The sequence below is a fragment of the Oncorhynchus tshawytscha genome, linkage group LG19, assembly GCF_018296145.1.
Source record: "Oncorhynchus tshawytscha isolate Ot180627B linkage group LG19, Otsh_v2.0, whole genome shotgun sequence".
Classification (NCBI taxonomy): domain Eukaryota; kingdom Metazoa; phylum Chordata; class Actinopteri; order Salmoniformes; family Salmonidae; genus Oncorhynchus; species Oncorhynchus tshawytscha.
In genome coordinates, this window is record NC_056447.1 from 43356089 (window position 1) to 43377109 (window position 21021).

The 21021-nt window shown below is 44.1% G+C and overlaps 1 protein-coding gene across 7 annotated transcripts; it reads left to right on the top strand.

Annotated features, from left to right (window-relative positions):
* Positions 1–38: 38 nt before the first annotated feature.
* Positions 39–20212, top strand: wt1a (WT1 transcription factor a). 7 transcript variants are annotated; one of them, XM_024380007.2, is made up of 9 exons: positions 39–824; positions 4630–4746; positions 5753–5855; positions 12166–12246; positions 16116–16215; positions 18016–18160; positions 18277–18366; positions 18585–18668; positions 18957–20212. In XM_024380007.2, the coding sequence occupies exons 1-9, from the start codon at positions 425–427 to the stop codon at positions 19076–19078; spliced, it is 1242 nt and encodes a 413-aa protein (XP_024235775.1). In that variant the 5' UTR covers positions 39–424; the 3' UTR covers positions 19079–20212. The 7 variants fall into 7 exon arrangements, with proteins under 7 accessions (XP_024235775.1, XP_024235774.1, XP_024235773.1 ...); XM_024380006.2 differs by having other exon boundaries at positions 40–824; positions 12163–12246; XM_024380005.2 differs by having other exon boundaries at positions 40–824; positions 18585–18677; positions 18957–20211.
* Positions 20213–21021: the final 809 nt, after the last annotated feature.

Below are 21021 nucleotides of genomic sequence, written 5' to 3' on the forward strand. Positions count from 1 at the left end.
CCGTCTCACTGGGTCTGTAGGGGTTTGTGGGCTCTAAAGAAAACAGACGCATGAGTAAAGGAATAGAGGGCTACCCCCCTCCTCCTCTCTTCCTCTCCCACTCTTTCTCCTCCATTGACAGAGCTGAGAGAACGCTCCCCAGGTTAGACATCCAGACAGACCTCTCTCCACTACATGGACTATCTATCACAGCACACAAAACAGACACCTTCTATTGTTTCGACTTTCGTTTGGGGGGAATTGTGTGTGTTTTCCTTAAAAAAAGCTGTCTTTCAATGCAACAATGAAGCTTTGTTGGACTTAAGTTTCCACAGAACCAGGAGCCGGTACATCAGAACGCCGAAGAAGACTTAGGTCCGTTTTCAGAGCGATCCTGTCGGGTTTTTGGACAGACTGGTTTCCAGGTGCGGTTGCTCCAACAGAGATGGGCTCAGACGTACGTGACCTCAACGCCCTGCTGCCCCCGGTGCCAGCCCTGCCAGGGGGGAATGGGAACTGTACCCTGCCCGTCAGCAGTGGCCCTCAGTGGGGCCCTGTACTGGACTTCCACACTGGTGCCCCCTACAGCTCGCTGGCTCCCCACTCCTTCATCAAGCAGGAGCCCAGCTGGAGCTCTGGGGATCCCCAGGAGGACCCTCACTGTGGCCTGAGTGCCTTCACCCTGCACTTCTCTGGCCAGTTCACTGGCACAGGGGCCTGCAGGTACGGGGCCTTCGGGGGCCCCCCTCCACCCAGTCAGCCCCCACCAAGCCAGCCAAGGATGTTCAGCAATGCACCCTACCTGACCAATTGTATGGACACCCAGCCCTCTTCCAGGAACCAGGGTAAGATCAATATCTAATCTGGAGATTAGTGTATTAAAATGTTATTGTGGTTGCACTAGGACTTGATATTTGGTTAATTAAATATTTTCAGTCACAGAAATATGGCATTTGTTTAGTAATGTTCATTATGGTCGTTGTAGTTTCAACAGTTGGTATACTTCTAGTACTTTTGTATCATGTTGTACAGTTATTGCACTTTTATGTTTTTATGCTTCCATGACTATCTCCCTGCCGACAGTTTTTGTTAACTCTGGTGATGTACAGCTGTGTCTAGTTCATGATCAATAAACAAACAAAGGAATGATAGGTAGACCTGAAAAACAATAAATACATTCATAATGTCAAGCTCATATCGAGGATGACATTTTCTTAGGTGAAGCTTGTGTTTTATTTTGCTAGTTTGTATGTCAGTGAAATAACTGATCTTATTGCCAGCACAGTACAATGACAATTTGTTGACATTAGTTTACAATGTAGAAAATATCTGCATTTGCTATGCTGTTTTCTTTATTTCCTTATAAGAACTTTAAGTTATTTGAACTTTGTACTGTTTAAATGATTTGTCATTAGTATATGCTATAGTCAGACATTTTCATTAGGAATTATATTATGAATTTCTCACATTGCTTTTAAATGAATGTGTAATTTTAAACCCAAATTATTTTCAAACAGAATAGATTATTTTCCTTAAAAGTGGACACACAATTTGATCTCTGAAATTCTAACAGCAGCTGTGGTATAGTTAAACTGATCATATGAGAGTGTACAGTATTCAAAGAAATTGCAAATACAAATGTTTAGGAGTCTTGGGGTTGAAAAGGTACACACATACTAAGCATTCATAATTAATGGAATCATTGTTATGATGAACTGAACCATTAATTAGCCATGGCATATACTGTAGCTACTGTATAGGCTATAGAATATTATACTAAATTAATATAAATGAAGGGAAAACAATTCTCAGTGATGACAGAAAATGTAATTACTTGTGAACTAATTGACATAAACTAATCTCAGTATAACTCCTTAAATCAGTAAAATATTATCTGAAGCTGACCAATTGTGAGTGACATCTACCTGGCTCCTGATTTCCCAGTTTTTTGAAAAGTGATATTATTATGACAGCTATTTGTAGTCAAGCTCTAGGATTTCTCTTCAGGGCTACTGGGGTCACCCGTGCTCACACCCCAAATGTAACCTGTCTGCACTTTTAATGTCAGATTAATTACAACTAACATCAGTATCAAAGGGCTCATCCAACCTTCAGTCCCCTTATCATACCCCTCCTGTGCCTGGCCAAGCAGTGAAAACAAGCCATGGCTAAATCTTAGGCGGGTCACTTTCACTAGATACTGATAATACACTGAGGCTCACTGAGGGAGAATCCACTGTACTCGTGATCTGTTTACGGTTACCATGCGAAACGACACAGTCCGAACTAGTTAGTGTGAGGACAGGCATTATGTGTGTATTTGGGTCTGTTTTGCCAATGTACTTGTGCTTGTGTAATTCCACGTGTGCGTGTTGAGTTTACTTGAGTGGAAGAGGAGAACATGAGGATAAAGTAGTTCAGGAATTATTGTAGGCACTTTCCTTGTACACAATGATCCAAAACGGAACATATTTGTGTTACCCTTCAAAGCGTTACGTTACCCTTCAGAACATTCCCTTTTTATTATGTTTAGATTTCTTAATTAACGTATTGTTTTTAAGTAGGCTTATCATTCAGATATTCCGTTGTCACACAGTTTTATAAATGAGTTCCCTTGATTTACCATGCTGGGTGACATTTGTAATACATGTAAATTCTGTAATAGTATGTAAAAGCACAACAATATTTCTTGAAGTATACTTTCAAGATTTGTAGGCCACTTTACGCCTGCTTTGTCAGAATGCACAATAAAAAGAAGAAGAAGTCACTTATCGAAATACAATTACTGGGGAATCACAGATGGAATTCTGAAGTGTATTAATATCTACAGTATATCTATAGTCACTGTAAAATGTGTTTTTATTTATGAAAGCACTAATTTATAGAATTAGACACTTGGCGTCTGACTATTAATTAGGTTGTGAGTTGACTATTAATTAGGTTATGAGTTGACTATGAATTAGGTTATGAGTTGACTTAATTAGGTTATGAGTTGACTATTAATTAGGTTATGAGTTGACTATTAATTAGGTTATGAGTCGACTATTAATTAGGTTATGAGTTGACTATTAATTAGGTTATGAGTTGACTATTAATTAGGTTATGAGTTGACTATTAATTAGGTTATGAGTTGACTAATAATTAGGTTATGAGTTGACTATTAATTAGGTTATGAGTCGACTATTAATTAGGTTATGAGTTGACTATTAATTAGGTTATGAGTTGACTATTAATTAGGTTATGAGTTGACTATTAATTAGGTTATGAGTTGACTATTAATTAGGTTATGAGTTGACTATTAATTAGGTTATGAGTTGACTATTGATTAGGTTATGTGGTGACTTAATTAGGTTATGAGTCGACTATTAATTAGGTTATGAGTTGACTGTTGATTAGGTTATGTGGTGACTTAATTAGGTTATGAGTCGACTATTAATTAGGTTATGAGTTGACTATTAATTAGGTTATAAGTTGACTATTAATTAGGTTATGTGTTGACTTAATTAGGTTATGGGTTGACTATTAATTAGGTTATGAGTTGACTATTAATTAGGTTATGAGTTGACTATTCACAATGGCTTCTGTAGCATGTTAAGACTTTGGGAGTCGGTATAACGTCAACATGTATTATTACATAGATACTGTAAGTATGATACTAGATACTGGATACATAGATACTAGGTACTAGATACATAGATACTGTAAGTAATACCCTTAAGGTCATTGTTCAGTGGTTTAGCTTTGATTACTGGTCCTCAAAATCAATGGCTTGTGAATGGTTCATAATATATTTCACAATAGTTTATAAGAAGTTTATAACCATCAAAACAACAAATAAACCAACAAATAAACATTCTATTTTAGAAGAGATATAGGAAAAATGTCATGTCACTTTGTAAGTGGGGCGGCAGGGTAGCCTAGTGGTTAGAGCGTTGGACTAGTAACCGGAAGGTTGCATGTTCAAACACCCGAGCTGACAAGGTACAAATCTGTCGTTCTGCCCCTGAACAGGCAGTTAACCCACTGTTCCTAGGCCGTCATTGAAAATAAGAATTTGTTCTTAACTGACTTGCCTAGTTAAATAAAGGTAAAAAAATAAAAAAGTGCATTTGGTATTTCTTCACATCCCACTGTACTGCAGTGCGTAAAGCAGACTGGACACAAACTGCCTAGGCAGTGCCCTTCACTATGCCCACCGTGACCCAGACCAGCACTGTGTAATGTGATGGGGATCAGTCCTCCTCTACTCAGTCAGACAGGGATGGAAGACAAATAGAACTCTTTAATGAGTTTTGAGTTAACCCTGCTGGGCCGCTGGTGAAAGTTGTGCTGGTGTGTAATTAATGGCGTTGCTGTTTGCTGGTGTGTGATTGATGATCTGGTGTCCCACCCTGGGTCAGACATAGGCATGATTCTGGTGTCAGCCCTCCAGTGTCCTGCCACAGTTTGTTTTCACTCAGGAGCCTTTCACTCTCACCCCAACGCAGGGGTTACTGGGGAAGGGAGGGAATTTTTACCTACATATGCAGCACAAAGGGTCAGGGCGCTGAATGTTAGCCAGTGAGCTAACATTTTTACCTAATTCCATGTTCTGAAAGTCTTGGAATTATTAATTTTGTTTTTCTAAACCTTTCTTCTTTGTGTTTACAGGTTACAGTGCTTTCGATGGTGCCACTAATTACGGTCACACTCCCACACATCACTCCTCCCAGTTCCTCAGCCACTCCTTTAAAGATGAAAACTCCCTAGCTCAGCAGACCAGTATGGGTAAACAGCACCTATATTACTGCAATGATGGTTTGTGTGTGTGTGCGGGTGTGTGTGTGTGTGTGTGCAGGTGTGCGGGTGTGCGTGTGTGCGGGTGTGCGGGTGTGTGTGTGTGTGTGTGTGTGCAGGTGTGCGGGTGTGTGTGAGCATTCATATGTGTGTACGTGGATGCACAGTCTTAGAATAAAAGGTGCCATCTAGAACCTAAAAGGGTCTCTTGGCTGTCTCCATAGGAGAACTCTGTGAAGAACCCTTTTTGGTTCTAGGTAGAACCTTTTCCACAGAGGATTCTGCATGGTAAACATGTGTATTGTGAACTCCGTACTCCTCACCTAGGGAGTGGCCTCCATCTTAAAGTCACTGTGAGGTTAAGTCTTACACTGACCTTCACGTCACTGTCATAAATTAATAGCATCTTTTTCTTTATTGTCCTTTTCTTCATCCATGGTCCTGCTGTTAGTAAGCAGCCGGATGTGTGTGTTGCTAATTGTATTACTGTGATGTTGTAAATCGTGAGCTCTCTGTATAGAAATGATAACTGGAGGAAACGGCAATACAAGGTTTTTGGAATGTTTAGAACTGCCCTGGGACCCATTCACAACACGTGGAGGCAGAGCCAAAGCAGTGATCCTTCATTTGCACTTTGAAAAATCAAAAATAGTCCGTGTGCTTTACGGCTTCAAAGAACAGCCTCTTGTTTTTAGAAGTGCTGTCTATATTCAGACACAGTTCACAGGTTTCTTTCTCAATGTCCCTCTCAGGATAGTTTTTTCAGAAGAGGCGCTGTCAGACAAACAGCTCCATTGGACCAGGGATGAGTTTCCTGAAAGCTTTGTGGTTAATGTGGTACTTCCAGACCCAGACAGTATAAAGTGTCACGTTGGTTACACATCTATCAGGAAACTTACCTCTGAGCAGTTGTGAAGCACTCCTTAATATACCATTGCACTGTTTTAATTCTCAATCAGTGGAGTTGGAGGGTGATGAATGTATTTTGCTTGTGTAGGTGAGCAGCCGTATTCTGTTCCTCCACCCGTGTATGGATGCCACACCCCATCAGACAGCTGTACAGGCAGCCAAGCCCTACTGCTGAGGAACCCTTACAACAGGTGAGTACTGGAGCAGCCCCACTACAGTAGATTCACTTGCCCTTACCTGACATCACATCCCTGCCACTCACCTCAGCCACCCTCCTATCACTCACCTTAGCCCCACTCCTATCACTCACCTTAGCCCCACTCCTATCACTCACCTTAGCCCCACTCCTATCCGTCACCTTAGCCCCACTCCTATCACTCACCTTAGCCCCACTCCTATCCGTCACCTAAGCCCCACTCCTATCACTCACCTTAGCCCCACTCCTATCACTCACCTTAGCCCACTCCTATCCGTCACCTTAGCCCCACTCCTATCACTCACCTTAGCCCCACTCCTATCACTCACCTTAGCCCCACTCCAATCCATCACCTTAGCCCCACTCCTATCACTCACCTAAGCCCCACTTCTATCCGTCACCTTAGCCCCACTCCTATCACTAACCTAAGCCCCACTCCTATCCGTCACCTTAGCCCCACTCCTATCACTCACCTTAGCCCCACTCCTATCTGTCACCTTAGCCCCTCTCCTATCACTCACCTTAGCCCCACTCCTATCACTCACCTTAGCCCCACTCCTATCCGTCACCTTAGCCCCACTCATATCCGTCACCTTAGCCCCACTCATATCCGTCACCTTAGCCCCACTCCTATCCGTCACCTAAGCCCCACTCCTATCCATCACCTCAGCCCCACTCCTATCCGTCACCTTAGCCCCACTCCTATCACTCACCTAAGCCCCACCCCTGCCAGTCACCTTAGCCCCACTCCTATCACTCACCTAAGCCCACCCCTGCCAGTCACCGAAGCCCCACTCCTATCACTCACCTAAGCCCCACTCCTATCCGTCAACTTAGCCCCACTCCTATCACTCACCTAAGCCCCACCCCTGCCAGTTACCGAAGCCCCACTCCTATCCGTCACCTTAGCCCCACTCCTATCACTCACCTAAGCCCCACCCCTGCCAGTCACCGAAGCCCCACTCCTATCACTCACCTAAGCCCCACTCCTATCCGTCACCTTAGCCCCACTCCTATCACTCACCTAAGCCCCACCCCTGCCAGTCACCGAAGCCACACTCCTACCACTCACCAGTGCTAAAACATCTGTTAATGTTACAAAGCAGTCTAACATGCAGACATCTTATTAAGCAAATATAGTTTTGATGATTATAGTCATTGAAGTTAGTTAAAGACAGTGGTGGAAAAAGTATCCAATTATCATACTTGAGTAAAAGTAAATATATAAAGAAAATTACTCAAGTAAAAGTGAAAGTCACCCAGTAAAATACTACTTGAGTAAGTCTAAAAGTATTTGGTTTTAAATATACTTAAGTATCAAAAGTAAAAGTATGAATAATTTCAAATTCCTGATATTAAGCAACCCAGACTGCACGATATTCTTGTTTTTTTAATATACGGATAGCCAGGGGCACACTTCAACAATCAGACTAATTTACAAACTAAGCATTTGTGTTTAGCGAGTCTGCCATATCAGAGGCAGTAGGACTCACCAGGGATGTTCTCTTGATAAGTGCGTGAATTAGACAATTGTCCTGTCCTGCTAAGCATTCAAAATGTAATGAGTACTTTTTGGTGTCAAGGAAAATGTAAGGAGTAAAAAGTACATTATTTTCTTTAGGAATGTAGTGGAGTAAAAGTAAAAGTTATCAAAATTATAAATAATAAAGTCAAGTACAGATACTCAACAAAAACTACTTAAGTAGTACTTTAAAAATAAATTTGACTTAAGTACTTTACACCACTGGTTAAAGGGGGTCAGGAAGCTGCACCTTTATAGCTGTCCTGACTGGCCAAGTTTGTGCTGCCGTCATAGAAGACAATAATCATCATCAACATAGTTCTAAAATTAAATGTGGAGAAGTCACTCTGCCATTGAGCACTCCGAGTGGCTAGAGGAAGGAGGAAGTGAAGTAACAGTGGCAGGAAGTTGGAAGTACGAGACTGTACTGATTTCCATCCAGGAAATGATCTAAAGAAAGGCATTTATCATGTTTGTACTGTAGTTCTACTCTCAAAACTTTCCATTGGACTGAATCCATTCACCGCTTATTCAAATCGCATTCACGACCTGACAAAGAATAAGATAATAGCATATTTACTGTGTTTTATTCATATTTGAAGTTTGTTTCATTGAGTTAAATTGTTAAATACAGTATGTAGATGGTATGGATGAGGATCATGTCCAGATAAATGAATCACAGTTGTCCAGACAGAGAATGGGAGCAGTGCTCAGCAGGCCAAGATAAGTGGTGTAAACACTACTGGTTTCCAGTCTTAGGCCAATGTTGAATTCCTTCTACTGATAAGTAGCTCACTGTTCTCTGAGGGGAGAGAACCCCAGTGTAACCTTACACAACTGTTTACTCCCTCGCCTTGAGATGGCACAAAATTAGCTTGCATTCTTTGAATACCTTTAACATTTTGTTTTCAGCTCCAGGGAACATAAAGATTCAAAATAAGGGAATAGGACTTGATAAGAGTGTGTTAGTCAGACTGGATACTTGTGCTGGAAGCCTCATTCTGCAGGCTCTGCTCCTCCTGCTGTCATAAACAGCCTGATATCTGCTGTGGAAGGGAAGGGGCTGGGAATCCTCAAATCAAACCACTAAGCCGCTCTCTAATCAAATGCCCGGTACCAACAGCGCTGTATTTATACAGTCAGACGGCAGTTATGTACTTTTTAACATTTTGGAAATACATTAAATAAAAACACATCCACTTATGAAACTAAGAACCAGGGAACCAGGGACAAAGTTCCTTTGGGAAGCAGTGGTGTAGAGGACGATGACTGAAACTTTAGAGCCGCTTAAACCAAAACACCCCTGCATTTGATTATTTTCTCAAGAGATGAAAATCTCAGGTATGTATAGAGCTGTTCATAGAGGACTCTACCTACCATGTACAGTAATGGTTTAGACTGCAAAGTTCCCATTAGAGGTGCTAATGGATACACTCTTCATCATCCTTCAACCCTCATCATCCTTTAACCCTCTGTCATCCTTCAACCCTTATCATCCTTCAACCCTCATCATCCTATTCAACTTCTCTTTCGTATCGTCTGAGATCCCCAAAGATTGGAAAGCTGCCACGGTCATCCCCCTCTTTAAAGGGGGAGACACTCTAGACCCAAACTGTTATAGACCTATATCCAGCCAGCCCTGCCCTTCTAAAATCTTCTAAAGCCAAGTTAATAAACAGATCACCGACCATTTCGAATCCCACCGTACCTTCTCCACTATGCAATCTGGTTTCCGAGCTGGTCATGGGTGCACCTCAGCCACGCACAAGGTCCTAAACGATATCATAACCGACATCGATAAAAGACAGTACTGTGCAGCCGTCTTCATCGACCTGGCCAAGGCTTTCGACTTGTCCGGACCTCTGGAAGTCTCTATGGTGGTGCCACAGGGTTAAATTCTTGGGCCGACTCTTCTCTGTATATATCAATGATGTCGCTCTTGCTGTTGGTGATTCTCTGATCCACCTCTACGCAGACAACACCATTCTGTATACATCTGGCCCTTCTTTGGTCACTGTGTTAACAACCCTCCAAACGAGCTTCAACGCTATACAACTCTCCTTCTGTGGCCTCCAACTACTTTTAAATGCTAGTGAAACTAAATGCATGCTCTTCAACCGATTGCTGCCCACACCCTCCTGCCCGACTAGCATCACTACTCTGGACGGTTCTGACCTAGAATATGTGGACAAATACAAATACCTAGGTGTCTGGTTAGACTGTAAACTCTCCTTCCAGACTTACATTAAGCATCTCCAATCCAAAATGAAATCTAGAATCGCAACAATACAAATACCTAGGTGTCTGGTTAGACTGTAAACTCTCCTTCCAGACTTACATTAAGCATCTCCAATCCAAAATTAAACCTATTTCGCAACAATGCCTCCTTCACTCATGCCGCCAAACTTACCCTTGTAAAACTGACTATCCTACCGATCATTGACTTCTGTGATGTCATTTACAAAATAGCCCCCAACACCCTACTCAGCAAACTGGATGTAGTCTATCACAGTGCCATCCGTTTTATTACCAGAGCCCCATATACTACCCACCACTGCGACCTGTATGCTCTCGTTGGCTGGCCCTCACTACATATCCGTTGCCAAACCCACTGGCTCCAGATCATCTATAAGTCTTTGCTAGGTAAAGCCCCGCCTTATCTCAACTCACTGGTCACCATAGCAACACCCACCTGTAGCACGCGCTCCAGCAGGTATATTTCACTGGTCATCCTCAAAGCCAACACTTCCTTTGGCCGCCTTTCCTTCCAGTTCTCTGCTGCCAATGACCGGAACAAATCTCTGAAGCTGGAGTCTTATATCTCCCTCACTAACTTTAAGCATCAGCTGTCAGAGCAGCTTACCGATCACTGTACCTGTACACAGCCAATCTGTAAATAGCACACCCGACTACCTCATCCGAATATGATTACTTACCCTCTTGCTCTTTTGCACCCCAGTATCTCTACTTGCACATTCATCATCTGCACATCTATCACTCCAGTATTAATGCTAAATTGAAATTTCTTTCGCCGCTAGGGCCCATTTATTGCCTTACCTCCCTACTCTTCTATATTTGCACACACTGTACATATATTTTTCTATTTTTCTTTTCTTTTGTGTTATTGGCTGTACGTTTGTTTCTGTGTAACTCTGTGTTGTTGTTTTTGTTGCACTGCTTTGCTTTATCTTGGCCAGGTCGCAGTTGTAAATGAGAACTTGTTCTCAACTAGCCTACTTAGGGTGAAAAAAAAAATCCTTTAACCCTCATCATCTTTTAACCCTCATCATCCTTTAACCCTCATCATCTTTTAACCCTCATCATCCTTTAACCCTCATCATCTTTTAACCCTCATCATCTTTTAACCCTCATCATCTTTTAACCCTCATCATCTTTTAACCCTCATCATCCTTTAACCCTCATCATCGTTTAACCCTCATCATCTTTTAACCCTCATCATCTTTTAACCCTCATCATCTTTTAACCCTCATCATCCTTTAACCCTCATCATCTTTTAACCCTCATCATCTTTTAACCCTCATCATCCTTTAACCCTCATCAACCTTTAACCCTCATCATCTTTTAACCCTCATCATCGTTTAACCCTCATCATCTTTTAACCCTCATCATCGTTTAACCCTCATCATCCTTTAACCCTCATCATCTTTTAACCCTCATCATCTTTTAACCCTCATCATCTTTTAACCCTCATCATCATCATCATCCTTTAACCCTCATCATCTTTTAACCCTCATCATCCTTTAACCCTCATAATATTTTAACCCTCATCATCCTTTAACCCTCATCATCCTTTAACCCTCATCATCTTTTAACCCTCATCATCCTTTAACCCTCATCATCGTTTAACCCTCATCATCTTTTAACCCTCATCATCCTTTAACCCTCATCATCCTTTAACCCTCCTCATCATCCTTTAACCCTCATCATCTTTTAACCCTCATCATCCTTTAACCCTCATCATCCTTTAACCCTCATCATCTTTTAACCCTCATCATCCTTTAACCCTCATCATCATTTAACCCTCATCATCTTTTAACCCTCATCATCCTTTAACCCTCATCATCCTTTAACCCTCATCATCTTTTAACCCTCATCATCCTTTAACCCTCATCATCGTTTAACCCTCATCATCTTTTAACCCTCATCATCCTTTAACCCTCATCATCTTTTAACCCTCATCATCCTTTAACCCTCATCATCGTTTAACCCTCATCATCTTTTAACCCTCATCATCTTTTAACCCTCTGTCCTCCAAATAGTTGAATTGATTTGAAGTGAAACTCTACAGAACACTGTACTGTACGTACTTTAATCACTAGATAGAGTGTAGGCTACCGTCAGTGTACAGGGTACCAGGCACCAGAGCATCCCACTACAGTGAGCTGTTCTTGTGGTATGATAAAACGATGTGATGTCAGGGGCGGCAGTGATACATCTAAAGTATGTGTTTGGGAAAGCACCTGGCAGTTTAACTAATGATCCTGGAGCCAGACGCTTAATAACAGATGGTTATTTGGATCTGAGGGTTGGAGGGCTATGGAGGGCTATGGTTAACACATCACCCTGTTGGTGTTAGTGTGGGTGGATCCTGATTCTGTGGAACATTCATGAGCCGTTGCCCAGGATGAACCTGTATAGATGGGGCCACATTTGATAATTCTCTGACTCTCCTGTGGTGCTTGTCTACACTGAAAACAGTGGTACCACGTTGTCCCAAGGAAAAATTCCTAAAAATGTTTTTTATTTGTTTAAATCCCAGCAGTGATAATTTATACCAAATGGCATCTCAGCTGGAATGCATGGCATGGAACCCTGTTAGCACGCTGGCTTCCACCATTAAGAGGTATGTCGACGTGACCCGCTCCTGTCATCTGAAACATTCCTCTTTGATCGGGATTAACAGTCATTAATCTGCACTAGTCTCAGAATAGCGGAGAGAGGAGGTGGTTGTTGGGGGTGGAGGGCTCCCTTCATTAAATCACACGTTTGAACACTCACTGGCATTGTTTAAATATTTGATTTAGTAGCAGAGTGAGGCTCCACAGGGGGCCTGTGAAATACATCATTTCTCACTGAGGTGATTAGAAAGAAAAAATATTCCCTCTATCACAGATGTCACATGTCACATATGGGTTGTTTTTATTTTCTCTTAGCTCTCTGGCACACACACACACACACACACACACACACACACACACACACACACACACACACACACACACACACACACACACACACACACACACACACACACAATGTATAGGGAGTAAATGCAGGGAGTAAGTATAGGGAGTAAATATAAGGAGTAAGTGTGGGGAGTAAATATAGGGAGTAAGTATAGGGAGAAAGTATAGGGAGTAAATATAGGGCGTAAGTATTGGCAGAAGTATAGGGAGTTAATATAGGGAGAAAATATAGGGAGTAAGTATTGGCAGAAAGTATAGGGAGTAAGTGAAGGTAGAAAGTATAGGGAGTAAATATAGGGAGTAAGTATAGGGAGAAAGTATAGGGAGTAAATATAGGGAGTAAATATAGGGAGTAAGTATAGGGAGAAAGTATAGGGAGTAAATATAGGGAGTAAATATAGGGAGTAAGTATAGGGAGTAAATATAGGGAGCGTTACTTTTTTCACACGACGTGATCAGAGTTAACCTACCTATTTCCTCATCACTACATCACTGCATCACATCACTAGTTGAGGGGGAAACATCACATTTTCACTTGCTTTACTGCTCTAATGAAAAGGTCCTCTTTCATTCTTGCTTTGTTGTCATTTTCAGTGTCCCTCTTTTTCTAACTCCCCTCCTCCCCTCCTCCCGAACCCTCCCTCTGTTTCTGTCTGTTTTCTCCGGAGATTGTGTGCATGTTAAATTAGCCTCTCTGTTTTGTCTGTCCTGGCTGGGAAATGTATCCTGCTATAATTTTCCCGTGTGGGGCATCAACCTTGACCACGGTGGGACATGTAACAGAGGGGAAGGGCTCTGCACTGGGGAGTAGTGGAAGTAGATCAGTAGGCTTTCCCCCTGGGATCCTCCAGCCTGGGCTCCAGAGCCAGGGCTTAGTTAGACTGGAGGGGAGGGTCTGACCCTTCCACCACCTCCCCGAAAAAGCCAGCAGAGGCCGGGGTGACTGAATGATTAATCTGCTTCTAAATGAGAGGGACTCTAGTGCTTAGGCTGTGGAAAATTAGATGTGGAGTCTCATCTCAAGAAACGCACGGCAAAGTATGCATGTGCCTCTTCCAGATAAACGCCACCACTCCCCAATCACCCTCCCCAGCCCTGTCACCCTCCCCAGCCCTGTCACCATCCCCAGCCTCATCTCCCTCCCCAGCCTCATCTCCCTCCCAAGCCCAGTCTCCCTCCCCAGCCCTATCTCCCTCCCCTCCAAGCCCAGTTTCCCTTCCCAGCCTCATCTCCCTCCCCTCCCCAGCCCAGTCTCCCTCCCCAGCCCTATCTCCCTCCCCTCCAAAGCCCAGTTTCCCTCCCCAGCCCCGTCTCCCTCCCCTCCCCATCCCTGTCTCCCTCCCCAGCCCTGTCTCCCTTCCCAGCCCCGTCTCCCTCCCCTCCCCAGCCCAGTCTCCCTCCCCAGCCCTGTCTCCCTCCCCAGCCCAGTCTCCCTCCCCAGCCCCGTCTCCCTCCCCTCCCCAGCCCTGTCTCCCTCCCCAGCCCAGTCTCCCTCCCCAGCCCCGTCTCCCTCCCCACCCCAGCCCAGTCTCCCTCCCCAGCCCTGTCTCCCTCCCCAGCCCAGTCTCCCTCCCCAGCCCCGTCTCCCTCCCCTCCCCAGCCCTGTCTCCCTCCCCAGCCCAGTCTCCCTCCCCAGCCCTGTCTCCCTCCCCTCCCCAGCCCTGTCTCCCTCCCCAGTCCCCTCTCACTCCCTTCCCCAGCCTTGTCTCCCTTCCCAGCCCTGTCTCCCTCCCCTCCCCAGCCTCCCCTCCCTCCCCAGCCCTGTCTCCCTCCCCAGCCCCATCTTGCTCCCCAGCCCAGTCTCCCTCCCTCCCCAGCCTTGTCTCCCTCCCCAGCCCCGTTTACCTCCCCTCCCCAGCCCTGTCCCCCTCCCCAGCCCCGTCTCCCTCCCCTCCCCAGCCTCGTCTCCCTTCTCAGCCCTGTCTCCCTCCCCTCCCCAGCCCTGTCTCCCTCCCCTCCCCAGCCTCCCCTCCCCTCCCCAGCCCTGTCTCCCTCCCCAGCCCCATCTCCCTCCCCAGCCCTGTTTACCTCCCCTCCCCAGCCATGTCTCCCTCCCCAGCCCCGTCTCCCTCCCCAGCCCCGTCTTTCCCCCACAGCCCCGTCTCCCTCCCCTCCCCCCGCCCCATCTCCCTCCCCTCCCCTCCCCGCCTCGTCTCCCTTCCCAGCCCTGTCTCCCTCCCCTCCCCAGGCCTGTCTCCCTCCCCAGCCCTGTCTCCCTCCCCAGCCTCGTCTCCGTTCCCAGCCCCGTCTCCCTCCCCAGCCCCGTCTCCCTCCCCAGCCCCATCTCCTTCCCCAGGCTCTGACTGTATATGTTAACGTGAGCCTGAGGTGTTATGCGCCACAATGAATGAGTGACTGATCTGTGGGGAGATTTATTGCAGCATGCAGCTTCACTGTCTCCACTCCGGCTGTCCTTGGAAAGAGCAGAGACAAACACTGCTTTATGCCCTCACAACCATGTATTGATCATTTAACTGTACAGGATACAAACCCTCCTTCCCTGAAATAGAAAAATGACAGAATGCTTTTTAAAACTAATGACAGATATAAGCCATCTGGATATTATGGGACTAAATGTGAACCGTAGCTGTCTTGAAATGCTGTAGCTGCAGTGTACTGTACGTAACTGAACCATCTTCAGTTAATACTCTCAGAGGCTACCCTCAGTTTGTGATTGTTAATAAGTGTTCAGAAAACATTTCCATTTCTAAAACAAGTAGGCTAGTACACAATACAAAGGATCGCACACGATACCTAAACTATGTTTCATACATATTCCATATTTCTGGATATACTACAATGGATCATGGTACTTTTGTGCTATGTCCTTATCCTGTATCCCTATTTGATTGAGAGTAGTAGGTGGGTGACAACCAGGTCTTGCAGTGCTAACCAGTTCCTCTTTGATTTACTAAGACAAGCCCTTATTTACTGAGGAAAACGAATATAGTATGCAGCTTGAACGTGTGTTAATCCCGGGTCAGAGAGAGAGGCCTAGCCTTACGAATAAATCTGTGAATGACAGGAAGTGAACCTTTTGTCTTTCCTCCGAGTTCCACTTTGGATGCTTTGGGTGAATATACTGCACTGTAACGCATAGAGCAATTTGCTCCTATGTCAAGACAAGTTATAGCGGGGGATTTCGCGGCATTTATTTCTTCTGGGCTTTTACCTACTGTCCATGCTATTGAAATACAATGCCAATGCAGCTGAACCTGGCTTAGCTAGATGAAGAGTGCTAAACTCCTAAATGGCAAGTTTTATTTAGGACAGGGAGACCCTTTTCAAGAGGGACCATTTACTGCAGTTTTACAGTACATTTAACAACGTGAAAATAATAGGCATTCATCCTACATTGCATCCTACATTTTCTTGACTTCCACTCTGCCGTTTTTCATGGCCCTGAAGCTGCTGAATGCTCTTGAACTTCAGCTTTTATGTGAGTTGTAATTTGGCAGACAAAATAGAAAATGGTCACATCATTCCTCACTAAAAAATGCTCTTGTGTCTTCCTGTTTGTGGACAGCCATGCTACGGGCTATGAAAGTGACCCCAACCCTCCCATGGTGTATAGCTGCAGCACCCAGTACCGCATCCACACCCACGGCATCTTCAGAGGCATGCAGGTCAGTTCTCTCCTCTCACACCCACGGCATCTTCAGAGGCATGCAGGTCAGTTCTCTCCTCTCACACCCACTGCATCTTCAGAGGCATGCAGGTCAGTTCTCTCCTCTCACACCCACTGCATCTTCAGAGGCATGCAGGTCAGTTCTCTCCTCTCACACCCACGGCATCTTCAGAGGCATGCAGGTCAGTTCTCTCCTCTCACACCCACTGCATCTTCAGAGGCATCAGGTCAGTTCTCTCCTCTCACACCCACGGCATCTTCAGAGGCATGCAGGTCAGTTCTCTCCTCTCATGGATTCTTCACACCCAGGTCACACTCTGATTCCTACTCTCCATACATAACTTTCCTTATGTGCTCAGGGCCAAGGTCGGCACAAGGAGCACAGACACATATTCTCGCATGAACACACGCACGCACGCACGCACGCACACACACACACACACACACACACACACACACACACACACACACACACACACACACACACACACACACACACACACACATACACACACTCCTAAATGCCAGAACAAGGTCATCCTCTACTGCCAAGTCCAGGCACTGCACGGGTGCTGGCAGAAGAGGAGGAGGAGGTGGGAGAGTCTAGAGAGGTAGAGTAGAGAGAGAGAGTGAAGAAAGGAGGAGGAGGTGGGAGAGACTAGAGAGGTAGAGTAAAGAGAGAGAGATCGAAAGAATGAAGAAAGAGAAGGAGGAGGAAAGAGCCTGACGCAGTGAGCAGAATGCCAGAATAGTTGGGACATTTAAAAGGCATCTCAGGATGAAAAGGGAAGAGGAATCACTTTCAAGAAATCCATGAACAATAAAGATAGTTTCCATACGCAGGCCCATGTTAATAAATCATTAGATCTTAGTTAGTGTCCGTCGGTAGCTTTAAAATACAGAGAGCAGAGATTCTCCAGACCTATTCTCACTCCCTTCCCATTGTTTTCAAATTAAACCAGGAAAACCTCATTCACAAAAAAGACATACTTGGATGAAACATTTGAAATGTATGGTATGAAAAGGTCTATGTTTGGAATGTCAGGTCTAAGTGGACACAATTAAAAAGTGTGTTGGTGCTCAGAAAGCCTTTTATTGGACAATCCCAACATTGGCTCTGCCCCCTCTGTGAAGTGTTGGTGTCTAGATAAAGAACAAGGCAGGCAGTACAGCAGTGCTATAAAACACTGAAATCATTTACTTATCAATAGACTGCTAACACTATTATTTAGACTGCCAGTGTCCACAGAGCCCATTACACTAAGAGCCTCCTAATGAACATCAGATGGGTTTCAGGGTCTGGGGGGGTTGAAGAAGGGGAGGAGTACAGGGGGGGCATGGACAACTGAGATGGGGTCTGCCTAACGTCCGTGACTAATGGCTTACGTTTAGAGACTAAATCAGTGGCATGGAGTTCATTTGAGCGCTCGTTTTACGGCTAATTCTAGTATAATGAGCCTCCGTTAGCGAGATAATCACACTTCTTTTGCCTTGGCCTTTTTTAATTGGTCATTATTTTTGAGTTACCTTTTGCTGTGATAGACTAGTAGGTAGCTTAGTTACTGTTATCTCTTTATATGATATGTTATGGTTCTAAACCTGTACCATTGCTTACTATGTGTGTGTGTGTGTGTGTGTGTGTGTGTGTGTGTGTGTGTGTGTGTATGCGTGCGCGTGTGTGTATGCGTGTGCGTGTGTGTCCGTGTGTGTGCGTGTGTGTATGCGTGCGCGTGTGTGTATGCGTGTGCGTGTGTGTCCGTGTGTGTCCGTGTGTGTGCGTGTGCGCGCCACATCACAGGATGTCCGACGGGTGCCAGGTATCGCTCCAGCCATTGTTCGCTCAGAGACCAATGAGAAGAGGCCATTCATGTGTGCATATCCTGGCTGCAACAAACGATACTTCAAGCTGTCCCACCTGCAAATGCATGGCAGGAAACACACAGGTAAGAGCCAGGGCAACCATAGATCAAACCCTATTACACAAACAGACTAGTGTATCAGTGATCCAGGTCTCGCTGTACCAAAGCCCACTCTGTGTTCCCCCCTGCCCTCCCTCCAGGTGAGAAGCCCTACCAGTGTGACTTTACCGACTGTGGACGAAGGTTCTCCAGGTCAGACCAGCTCAAGAGACACCAGCGAAGACACACAGGTTTGCCCTTTCTCTCTTTTTCTCTTTCATTTTCTCTTATTTATTTTCCCTCTCTCTTTCTCTTTCTCTTATTCATTTTCCCTCTCTCTCTGTTTGAGCTCCCTCCATCTCTCTGCCCTCTCTATTGTTAATGGAACACTATAACTCAGGTTCCCTTTGCAATGGCTTCCCTCCTGGCCTGTGCTCTACTCTGTCTGTCTCTCTCTGTGTGTGCCTAGGGGTTAAACCGTTCCAGTGCGAGACGTGTCAGAGAAAGTTCTCGCGGTCTGACCACCTTAAGACCCACACCCGGACTCATACAGGTAAAACAAGTGCGTAAACGTTTATTTTTACACATCTACTTATCTCTTTTCTGCTTAGAACTTAGTTAGGTACGTTTCATGAACATCCGGTATGTAGAGCTCAAGGCTTTGGGGGTACAGTGTTTCAACGAGTCAAGGATATGTTATTTTACCAGATGGAAATTGGTTAGATAAAATGTTACTGAAAGTGATCTAAAAGGATCATAGGAAATGAATTGGATCTCTTCCTCCCCTTCAGTATAATTTAAACCAGATACTACCTAACAACGCTCTCTCTCCCTCTCCTAGGCGAGAAGCCCTTCAACTGCAGATGGCCCAACTGTCAGAAAAAGTTTGCCAGGTCTGATGAGCTGGTTCGTCACCACAACATGCACCAGAGGAACCTGACCAAGCTGCAACTTGCCATCTGAGCCAGATCTGAACCAGACCACTCTGCTCTGCATACACACTGGCCTCGCTGCTCTCTAACACTCTGCCTACATGAGACTCTGAATCTCCATCTCGTTCAATGATGCCTGTAGCACAAAGGGGACACGCAGCAGAGCAGGTCTATCCACTAGATAGCACAGTCACAAAGTAAAACATCACTGCGTTGTAAAGATTCATAAAAACAACAATGAGCTTTTTAGTCTTAATTTAAGGTAAGGGTTAGGTATAAGGTTTTAAAGAAGAGAAATTGTAGATATTTAAAGAAGAGAAATTGTAGGAATAGGCGGGGTTTATTACTTTGTGGCTGTGGTAACAGAGCAGGGGGCTGACAGTCTTGTTCATCTGCATGTAGCTGTAGAGCCTCACCTACGCACAGTCCTCCAAACAGCCCCATCTAAGGACGGTCCTCTGTCCAGATGCTCTGATCCAGAGGGTTATTTTTAGTAAGACATTTAAAGAGGAAAAAAAATAGTTTCTGTCTCTTGTTGGTGTTGTATACAGTAGATGTGAATGACTTTATGCCTTTTTTTTCATTTGTAGTGTTACTTTGAGCAGTTTCAGATTAATTTATTATTTTATCATACTTTTGTGAATTAAAATATCTTTCACTGGAATGATTTCTGGAACGGGGGACATTTTTTACTTTGGTCCAGCAGCATGTTCATCATCGCTTTCGTTCAGTCCACAAATTTGATCTGCACCAGGTAGTTGAATCATAAAGCTACAGTAAGTCCGCTTCGGTCTGGGATGTTGTCTGTAAATATTGTTTCACTTTGACTGTGGATTTTGGGGATGTGAGTTAAAAAATATACATGTATTGTCACACTGGCTATGTGGCCAAGAAGTTGTGGTATTAAATTATGTAAATAATAGTACTGGACAATGGATTGTATTTGAAAAAAATATCCTTGCCATGGAAACATGTGACTTAACTATTATACTTTAGACTAGACCTACTTTGATAGATCCAGGAAATGCTTTTTTACAGTTTTTCTCAACTGCTAAAACACTAAAACCCATTGGCTGAACAAAGTTCTCAGTTGCCTGGACTCATTTAGCTAATTATGCAGTCTGTTGTCAATACCTTAAACCATTTCACATGGTAAAACACCATTAGCAGATCTCACTTAGACTTTTCAGCAAAACTCTAAACACATTCTCATTCTCAAAACACATTCTGCACTCTAATGCACATGTCATCCATACTGGTAAACACAAGTGGCAACAATCAAATACAAATAGAGAATATATGTCATTGATTGAACACAACCACTCAAAATGGATTTAACCTGTTTCAAATGATGCGACACAACCAATATAAGTTGGTTCAGAGAGCAAACAGGTTGTTGAAGGTGGGAAGGAGAAAGTCTGAGAATGGATACTGTAGTACAGTGCATTGTAGGCTGTATACTGTACAATGGATGAATTGTATGGTCCTGAACATTTTGCTTTCCATTTATTAACAGTACTGACTGCTCAATAGATTTTGACTGGTTGCAGGTTCATATCAACAAAGAACAAGAATTACAGTATCACAGAGACAAAGGACAAGTTTGTGAGATGCAGGGTACAGTACTGTAAAAATAGGGGTACAAGGAGGAGGAAGAACAAAAAACAAAATTGCAAAGAGCAAAGCAGAGTTGTAATTTCTGATCCATTTTGAGCAATTTTGAGCTACTATGATAGAACATGTTTTCGTTCATCAAAAGACAATGACAGAAAAATATGTACTTCTCCCTGAGAATTGTATGTTTTGAACAATGTGTTTTCTATTGCTTGAGAGTGTATATCACTCTCAATCATTTTGATCACTTTGTTTATGATTTGAGAGCAGTGTTTGATTTTGAACACAGGTAAAACTGTTTTGAGGTGAATGTTTCATTTTGCGAGAGGAGTCAGAGGTTATGTAAATAGTGCTGGAAGA